This window comes from Neophocaena asiaeorientalis, unplaced genomic scaffold (genome assembly GCF_003031525.2).
Source record: "Neophocaena asiaeorientalis asiaeorientalis breed wild unplaced genomic scaffold, Neophocaena_asiaeorientalis_V1.1 scaffold597, whole genome shotgun sequence".
Lineage (NCBI taxonomy): Eukaryota > Metazoa > Chordata > Mammalia > Artiodactyla > Phocoenidae > Neophocaena > Neophocaena asiaeorientalis.
The window spans coordinates 71315-81260 of record NW_020172664.1 but is presented as its reverse complement, the minus strand read 5'-3'; the positions used below and the strand labels follow the sequence as shown (position 1 = coordinate 81260).

Genomic DNA, 9946 nt, shown 5'->3' with positions numbered 1-9946 from the left:
TTGGTACATTAGCCTTCTAAGGCTGTGATAACAAACGGCCACAGATTTGGTCGTTTAAAACAATATAAATTTATTCTCTCACAATTCTGGAGACCAGAAGTCTGAAATCAAGATGTTGGCAGAGTTGGTTTCTTCTGAAGCCTCTGCAAGAGAATTCACTTCATGCCTCTCTCCTAATTGATGGCACCATCAGCAATCCTTTGGGTTCCTTTGGCTTATAGATGCCTCACTCCAATCTCCTCCTCCATCTTCACATGGCCTTCTTCCCAGTGTCTCCATGTGGAGACACTTCTTTCTTTTTTTCCCCCACTATTTGATTTTTTTAATTTAATTTTTATTTTATATTGGAGTACAGTTGGTTTACAATGTTGTATTAGTTTCACGTGTACAGCTAAGTGATTCAGTTATACATATACATATATTCATTCTTTTTCAGATTCTTTTCCCATGTAGGTTATTACAGAATATTAAGTAGAGTTCCTTGCACTATACAGTAGGTCCTTGTTGATTATCTATTTTGTATATAGTAGTTTGTATATGTTAAACCTGAACTCCTTATTTATCCCTCCCCAAAATATGGAACACTTCATGAATTTGCATGTCATCCTTGCACAGGGGCCATGCTGATCTGCTCTGTATCATTCCAATTTTAGTATATGTGCTGCCGAAGTGAGCACTCCTCTTTTTTCTTTTATAATGACATCCATCACACCTATTTATTAGCTCTGTTAGGAGAGGGAGTATGTCTAATCCAGGATTATCTCATTTGGGGAGCCTTATCTTAATTATATCTACAAAGACCCTTTTCTAAATAAAGTCACATTCACAGGTACTTGCGGTTAGGACTTGTATATATCTTTTGGGGGGACACAATTCAACCCACTACACCTGGATAAGGAGTAAGAAAGAGGGAGGTATCAAGGATGACTCTTGGGTTTTAGGTGTGTGAACTAAAGTACTGTCATTTGGTGAGATATGGAATATTATAATAGGAGCAGATTTGGAGAAGGCAATTATGAGTTTAGACTTGGACATACTGGGATCAAGGTGACTTTGAGACTACCAAGCAGATATATTGGGTACACAGTTGGCATATAGGACCTGGAGAAACTGAGTGGAGGGTGGTGGTATGTATAAAGATGGAGAATGCTGGAAGAAAGCTAGGAAAGACTCAGTCATGTTATGTTTATGATGTCTAAAAATATCTACATGTAAGTATCAAGAAGGCATTTGGATTATAATGTTGGAGCTGTAGATAACAAATTCGAGAGTCCTCAGTTTATAGATGATCATCTAAATCATGAGATTGCCGAGGGTAAAGGGGGTTGAATAAGAAGAAAAGAGGGTTCAGAACTATTCCATTAGGAAATTTCAGCTAAAAAGGAAGAATTCTCTCTTCCCTTGAGGAGACTGAGAAGTAGTGGCCAAAGAGGTAGGAGGAAAACTAAGAGAGTATGGCAACAATAGAATAAGAAAAACTGAGGAAAAAGAGTGTTTCTTTTAAAAGGCTGAAAGCCAGGTGAAAGAGTGTTTCAAAATGGAGGGAGTGATTAACAGAATGAATGCTGTTGAAAGATCAAGCAAGATAGAGACTGACATTTTTTCCTTAAATTAGGGACAGGGAAGTCATTGATGAGGGTAAAGAATTGTGGACAGAAGCTAGAATGGAGTAAATTGGGGCGGGGGGAGGGCAGGTGACGAGTGAGAAAATAGAGAAATCTTTAAAACGGTATTTTTTGGAAATAAACTTACAAAAAGCAATAAACATAAAATAGTACAAAGAACACATATCTTTCCCAGATTTGCCTACTGTTAACATTTTAGAAAATTTTACTGAAGTATAGTTTACAATGTTGTGTTAAGCAAAGTGACTTGGTTGTCCATATATTTATTCTTTTTTCACATTCTTTTCCATTATGGTTTATCACAGGATACTGAATATGTTCCCTGTGCTATGCAATAGGACCTTGTTGTTTATCCACTGTTAACATTTTATCCCATTTACTTTATCCCTTGTTCTGTGTGTGTGTGCATGCATAATTTTTTTTTCTAAATCATTTGAGGGTAAATTACGTATATCATGGCCTTTTATCCCAAATACTCTAGTGTACAGTTCCTAAGAGCAGAAATATTTTCTTACAGAATATAGCAATTGTTAATTATAAATATCAATTTTTACATTGACACCTTTACTTAATACACTGTGCAGCGACTTCCCTGGTGGCGAAGTGGTTAAGAATCCGCCTGCCAATACAAGGGACATGGGTTCAATCCCTGGCCCGGGAAGATCCCACATGCCGCGGAGCAACTAAGTCCATGCACCACAACTACTGAGCCTAAGCCTGCGCTCTAGAGCCTGCAAGCCACAACTACTGAGCCCGTGCGCCTAGAACCTGTGCACCACAACAAAGAGCAGCCCCTGCTTGCTGCAACTAGAGAAAGCCCGTGGGCAACAACAAAGACCCAACGCAGCCAAAAATAAATTAAATAAATAAATAAATTTATGGAAAAAAAATAGAGCTTTTCTCTAGCTGCAGCAAGCGGGGGCTACTCTTCGTTGCTTATGACAATTGTGTCAGATGATCTAATAAAGTCCTTCATAGAATGTTTTCCTTTTCTCTACCTAATACAAAACCCAGTTTAGGGGCAGGTATTGCATGTACTTGTCATATTGTTTTAATTTTATTTAATCTCAAGCCTGTCCACAGCTTTTATTTGCCTTCTATGATACTGCCTTTTTTTGAAGAATAGAGTACCCCCCATTTCATTTTTTAAAATAGAATTTTCCTCATTTCAAGTTCATCTGATGATTTTGTGTGATTAGACTGAGGTTGTACATCCTCGGCCACACTGTATCCTTCTCTGGGTATCACATCTGGAGGTGCACAATGTGTAAACATCTTTTTAAAGCAGCTCACTTGTTCAGGGAAGGAGAGAGATAGGTTATAGGTATAAGGCAGCATTTTCCAACCTTGGCTATAAATTAGAATGACTTGAGTGGCTTTTAATACTAGTGTAAAGGCTCCTCCTCCAGAGATATTGACTGAATTTGTCTTGGGTATGGCCCAGACATCAGCATTTAAAAAAAAGCTCCCTAAATGTTGCTGCTAATGCGCAGCTAAGTGAGGACAAGTGTGTGTGGGCGTTGCTGATGGGGATTTAACAGGATAGAAGGTTAAGCTTTCGAATGCCATTTGGAAATCCAGTGTAACAAGAAAAAAGTTGATTAAAGAAAGAGGAGCTTTGAGGTCTTTTTTGGAGGCCTTCGTACTCTCCTTGAGTACAATTGTAGCAAAATAATAGTATGGGATAATGGTACCATTCTTCACTCTTCAATAACGAGAATTGGGTCATACACATAGAATATGACTAATTACGTGTTTTTTTTTTTTAAGGAAGGAAATTCTTTTTTTAAAAAAAATATTATTTATTTTATGTTTGGCTGCGTTGTGTCTTCGTTGCTGCGCACGAGCTTTTCTCTAGCTGCGGCAAGCGGGGGCTACTCTTCGTTGCAGTGCGCAGGCTTCTCATTGCAATGGCTTCTCATATTGCAGAGCACGGGCTCTAGGTGCGCAGGTTTCAGTAATTGTGGCACGTGGGCTCAGTAGTTGTGGCTCGTGGGCTCTAGAGTGCAGGCTCAGTAGTTGTGGCGCATGGGCTTAGTTGCTCCACAGCATGTGGGATCTTCCCAGACCAGGCTCAAACCCGTATTCCTGCAGTAGCAGGCAGATTCTTAACCACTGTGCCACCAGGGAAACCCTAATTACATGTGTTTTGAGAACTTCTGTGAAAGTCAAATTTCTCAGAAATGTAAGAATCCAAGTATACCAATAGATTTTTATATTTTAATATTAATTAATATTAATTAATATTTTACAGCAGAGATTAAGAATATGCCTTCTCATCATAATGATTTCATCTGATTTATAGGACTGTACCAGGATATATTATTTATGCCTGAGTTGTAGTAATGTAATATGGTATCAAAAGATTTTGATGTCAGACCCTTAAGGACCACAGAAAGGATATGCTACACCTTGAAAGAAGATTTTTTTTTTCTTTGTAAGATAGGATATGATACTACTTATCAGATAAGTTGGAAAGTTTTATTGTTGAAAGTGGGACATATAATCACTAAGAAGAACCACTATCATTGTTTATTATGCAATACATATTACTGTAGACAAAGTTACAAAATATAAATGTGTCAATTTTGAAGTCTGCACTGATAAAATAGAAGGGTTGTATGGGCTATTATGGTTCATAAAACCTTCTATTGACCGTGGGAGAGAAAGGAGTTGAACAAAATAAACAATTTGAAGAAACTATTTTTAAAAGAGTATGATTTCACAGAGGAAGAAATAGAGTGGTTGCTTGAAAAAAATAAGTTAACAAGTTAGGGGAGGTTTGACAGCAGGAAGAAAATTGCAAGGTTAAATTCTCTAGGCATAGAGGAAAAAGGTTGAAAAGACAAACGATTGAGATTAGATTCTCTTAGCTACCCTCATCTTTATCATCGTACAGCTATACTTATGTCTAGATATCTCCTACATTAAATTTTTTTATTGGGGTGAAATTCACATAAAATAAAGCCATTTGAAAACGTGCAATTTTAGCTTTTTCCAGGCGGCGGGGAAGGATGACAGGTGGGCGCAGATGTCGCTTGTGTTGGGGCGGGGGGTGCGGTGCGACGAGGTTCCGGCGCCTCCGCGGTGCATCACAGGTCCGGGGATGGGGGCGCCGCGGCTTGCTATGCTCTCCGCACTTTCCCGGCTCTGAAGCCTCGAGAACACGGCTAGGCAGCAGTAGTCTAATGGGGACTTTGCCTACTGGGAACTAGGGGCCTACTGGGGTCTCAGTTCTTGGCTGGCCCCGGAACACGAGGTTGCCAGGCGTGTGACAGCAGCAGGTAGGAGTGAGCCACTGGTGCAGTGATGAGCAGGAGAGGAAGGACGGCGGCTGTTGGCCTGTGAACCTAGGCAAGAATGACCAGCCAACACAATCCAGACCAAGGTCCGTGGGCCCAGCTCGGTCCTGTGCGGCTGGTCAGTGGAATAGACCTGCAGGTGTGGCTCTTGTCACTCTAGGACTGGCTTCAAGACAGATCCTGCTGATGAACCCAGGGCACAGTCCTCACTTCTCCAGGAGAGTGCGCCGGGGTGGAGCCAGGGGGTTGTGCCTGACTCAGCACGGTGGCCACACACGTCCAGTCTGCGGGCAAGGGCAGTGGGGAGCCGGGGGAAGTCATGGCCTTGGGAATGTCCTCTGATGAAAAAGAACCTGCAGGCTTATCAAATAACTTTTGTGTGGATCAGCAGTGCTGAGGCAGCAGGCGTGATACAGAAGTGGGAGCAGAGACCATCTGGAATCCCCAAACTCCAGGGAAACTAGAGGTAACAGCCAGCCTAGTGAAGAGGACAGGAGTTGGGGGCCGGTGGCGGTGGCAGCAGCCCAGCAGGTGCCCCTCGTCTCAGGGCCTTAATCCTGGCTCCAGCCGAGTGGTCAGGGGAGCTGCAAAGTCTTCTGGGCGAGCAGAGCCCACAGTCCTGAGCTGTTCTTCGGTGTGTTTGGGTCATCTCCCCCTATCCAAGGGGAGAAATCTAGATGAGGTTTAAGAATCAGTGCTTTAAGAATGTGGATCTCGTAGTTGAAACCTTGGAACACGTGTTTTCAGCACAAGGTATTGCAGTGAACGGAAGGATTTAACGCCTTTTCAAGGAGGGTGTCTCCGTGTGGGCAGAACTAGAGAATAAATGGGTCTTAAATAAACAACAAAAAAAAAACCCGTGCAATTTGGGACTTCCCTGGTGGCACAGTGGTTAAGAATCCGCCTGCCAATGCAGGGGACATGGGTTCGAGCCCTGGTCCGGGAAGATCCCACATGCCGCAAAGCAACTAAGCCCGTGCGCCACAACTACTGAGCCTGCACTCTAGAGCCCACGGGGCACAACTACTGAGCCTGCGTGCTGCAACTACTGAAGCCCACGCGCCTAGAGCCTGTGCTCTGCAACAAGAGAAGCCATCGCAATGAGAAGCCCGCGAACCGCATCGAAGAGTAGCCCCCGCTCTCAGCAACTAGAGAACGCCCATGCACAGCAATGAAGACCCAACGCAGCCAAAACTAAACTAAAAAAAAAAAAAAAGTGCAATTCAATGGCATTTAGTACATTCACAGTGTCATGCAACCACCACCTGTATCTTGTTCTAAAACATGTTCATCACACAAAAGAAAACCCCATATCCATGAGGCATTCCTGCCCTATTTTTCCCGTTTCCCCAGCCATTGACAATCTCCAATCTGCTTTCTTTCTCTATGGATTTACCTATTCTGGACAGTTCATATAAATGGAATTATATAATATGTGACCTTTTGTGTCAGGCTCCTTTTACTTAGCATAGTGTTTTTGAGATTCATCCACTTTGTAGCATGTATTGGTACTTAATTCCTTTTTATGGCTAATAGCCTGTTGTGTGTATATATCACATTCTGTTTATCCACTCCTCTATTGATGGACATTTCGGTTGCTTCCATCATTTGTTTTTTATGAATAGTGCAGCTGTGAACATTCATGTACAAGTTTTTGTTTGAACATCTGTTTTCAATTCTTTTGGGTATATACCTAGGAGTAGAATTGCTGGGTCATATGGTAATTCTATGTTACTGAGGAACAACTAAACATTTTCACAGCAGCTATACCATTTTACATTTCTACCAGCAATGTGTGAGGGTTCCACTTTCTCCACATCCTCTACAACACCTGTTATTTTCGACTTTTTTGATTATAGTCCTCCTAGTGGGTGTGAGTGCTATCTCACTGAGGTTTTGATTTGCATTTCCCTGGTGATTAATTATGTTGAGCATCATTTCATGTGCTTATTAACAGCTATTAGCATATCTTCTTCAGAGAAATGTCTGGTCAAGTTCTTTACTCATATTTGTTTATTTATTTATTTATTTTTGGCTGCGTTGGGTCTCCGTTGCTGCGCGTGGGCTTTTCTCTAGTTGCGGTGAGCGAGGGCTACTCTTCGTTATGGCGCACGGGCTTCTCATTGCGGTGGCTTCTCTTGTTGCAGAGCACGGGCTCTAGGCTCGCGGGCTTCAGTAGTTGTGGCACGTGGGCTCAGTAGTTGTGGCGTGTAGGCTCTAGAGCACAGGCTCAGTAGTTGTGGCGCATGGGCTTAGTTGCTCCGCGGCATGTGGGATCTTCCTGGACCAGGGCTGGATCCCATGTCTCCTGCTTTGGCAGGTGGATTCTTAACCACTGCACCACCGGGGAAGCCCCTTTACTCATTTTTAAATTGGGTTGTTTGTCTTCTTGTAGTTGAGTTCTTTACATATTCTGGATAGTAGACCCTTATATATATGAATTGCAAATATTTTCTCTTTTCCTGTATTAGCTTTTCCACCTGTGTCTTGGAGGTCATTTCTTCTGAAAGATCTTGATACTAAATGTATTGCTAACTATGCCCTAGCCACTTAGTTTTTACTTAGGGCCTTGAAAAATGCTCATTATAAAAGACACTTGACGTTTCTTAAACTGGGTGCTAGGTACATGGATGACCATTTTATTTACACATTTTAGTACCCATATATAGGTTACATTCACTCTTGTGTGTGCATATATATATTTTAAAGGCTTGACAATGCTGCTTCCTCTAATTCTCCATTCTCCTACTACTGTCCTTTCATTGATATACTTCTAGAATGAGCTGTCTATATTTGCCAGTTCATTTTATCCACAACTAGTGCCTCTTTAATCCCTCACAATACAGCTTATTTGTCCATCCTGAAATAGCGACACCTTTGAGTCTCTGTCCCACCTCCATCTTTAGTCTTTCTTCCTAGATGATGTTACTCATGACTCACCTAGTTGCATTATGTAGATGACTCTTCAATCTGCGTCTCTAAACCGAAGCCGTAACCCAAGATTTAGAACTCTATATGCTGGATATTCTTACTTTACCAGATATATTTCTCCTATTAATCAAGTTATTTCCAATCCAAGTCCCTATTTCTTCAAACCACATCAGTTTCAGTCTCAAGAGTTTTGTAGTAATTTGGCTGGTTCCTCCCTCTTCAGTCACTCCTTATATCTGATCAATTATCACATCTGGTGATTTCTACACTTCATTTCCATTCATTGCTTATTACCCCATTTTAATCCATTTTCATGGGGTGCTGGAATTATTTCAGTAGCCCTCTCTGCCTGACTCTACTTCCTCTTTCTCCTTAAGTGATAATGGAAATCTTTAAGAGAGGGTGATGTGATGAAACGTGGTCCTAGATAAGAAAGATAACTTTGGTAGTATTGGGGAAGATGAAGTGGAGAAGGAAGAGTTTTGACCGGAGGCGAAGAAACCCTAAATTGTGGCAATGGATCAGCGGATATAAAAGTGTAAAGTCGACTAGCGACCAATTAGAGCTGGAAGGACTTAACATCTAACATACTGTATTCTACTCCCATAAATTAAGTACGTCAAGTGAATTTTTGCTAAGCGAGCCATACCCGTGCTTCTGTAAGGACAGTCACGTTCCGCGTGGGCCAACCAGCCTCCGTCATCCAGACGCCGGATCCCAGATTGGCAGTTGGAGTGTCACGGAGCGGGTCTCTCTAGCTACCGTCTCTATGGTTCGTGGAATCTCCAGGTCGGGGCTTGACCGGTCTGGCTTTTGCGCGTGCGCTAGCCCAGGCGTGCGCCCGCCCTCCCGCAACAGCCCGAATTCCCGGGAGGGAGGGGCGGGTCTGGGAACGGTGCGGCGGTAGCCGCTGCTGCCCCAGCACTCAGGGCTCTTCCCGGACCGAGCCCGTACCTCCTAGGGTGGCGCTCACCCGGCCCCAGATGGTGGGTCCGGAGGATGCCGGAACCTGCTCGGGAAGAAACCCCAAGTTGCTCCCTGTGCCGGCGCCCGAGCCCGCAGGCCTGGACGGGAAGATGATTCGGGCCACGGACGGCTTTGGCGGAGGCGCCGGCGCTGTGGAGACTCCGGAGGAGCAGGAGGAGGAAGAAGAGGAGGAGGAGACGCCGCCGCCTCAGCAGCTCCTTAAGCGTTATCTCGCGGAGACCGGGGGGCAGCTGGAGCCCGGGCTGTGCTACTGTCCGCTCCCCGCCGGCCAGCCCCGCGTTCTGCCGCGCTCCGCAGCCCCGCACTCGGACGCCTGCCCGCCGGACGCGGGCTCCAAGCACCGCGGCGCGGAAGCGGCGGATGTCCGCGCGGCGCGACACGGAGGCATGACCAACGGGGACTCGGGCTTTCTGCCGGGCCCAGACTATCGCGACCTGGCCCGCGCCGGCGGCCGGGAGCCGCGCCACCGCCGCCTCCGCCCGGAGGGGCCTGGCAACGAGGGCGCGGACGGCGCGGGCAGCCCGTCCGACTGGGCCGCGCCGCTCGAGGACCCGCTGCGGAGCTGCTGCCTTAGCCGGCCCCGAGGGTCCCGAGGAGGGCGCGTCGCCGGTCACCTCGGCCGAGAGGACTAGCGGAGGCGCCGGCGCCGAGTCGCGCCTCGTTTTCTCCGACGTTCACTTGAACTCTCGGAACACATTCGAGGTGAGCCGCCACCAGAGCGCCCGCGACCACCTGCCGCCGTCGGGGCCGCCGGTGCCCTCGCCTGCCGCGGAGCAGGGCCCCGCGGGGACCTCGGCCCGGGCTCGACGGAGCGGCGGCTTCGCCGACTTCTTCGCCAGGTACAGCGCAGACTGCGCCGGGGTTCGGGGAGGGCTCGGGCCGGGAGCTGGCGGAGAGCGGCGTGGCTCTCTCTGGCGTCCGGATTGAGCTTTGATTTTTCACCGGGGGAAGAGGAACTAGGTCTGAATTGTGTATCGGAGAAGTTGTGAGCGCGGGGAGCCAGGCTTTCTGTTCCCTTGTCCGCTGGACGGTCTACCTGCCATTCACACCTGGTTTCTGTGTTTTCAGGCCGGCGTGCTAGTGCCTTACCTACAGTTTTCC

At 45.7% G+C, this 9946-nt stretch overlaps 1 protein-coding gene and 1 non-coding gene across 2 annotated transcripts in view; one reads left to right on the top strand and one right to left on the bottom strand.

Annotated features, from left to right (window-relative positions):
- Positions 1-570: 570 nt before the first annotated feature.
- LOC112396063 (U6 spliceosomal RNA) lies at positions 571-677 on the bottom strand. The gene has a single exon (XR_003002492.1). It is a non-coding gene; the product is annotated as a U6 spliceosomal RNA (small nuclear RNA).
- Positions 678-8765: 8088 nt separating this feature from the next.
- Positions 8766-9946, top strand: part of TBC1D12 (TBC1 domain family member 12) — a gene marked incomplete at its 3' end in the record, with an annotated part of 71335 nt that continues 70154 nt past the window's right edge. The window contains 2 exon segments of the mRNA XM_024739543.1: positions 8766-9416; positions 9418-9684. Of these exon segments, the coding sequence (XP_024595311.1) occupies positions 8842-9416; positions 9418-9684 (842 nt within the window).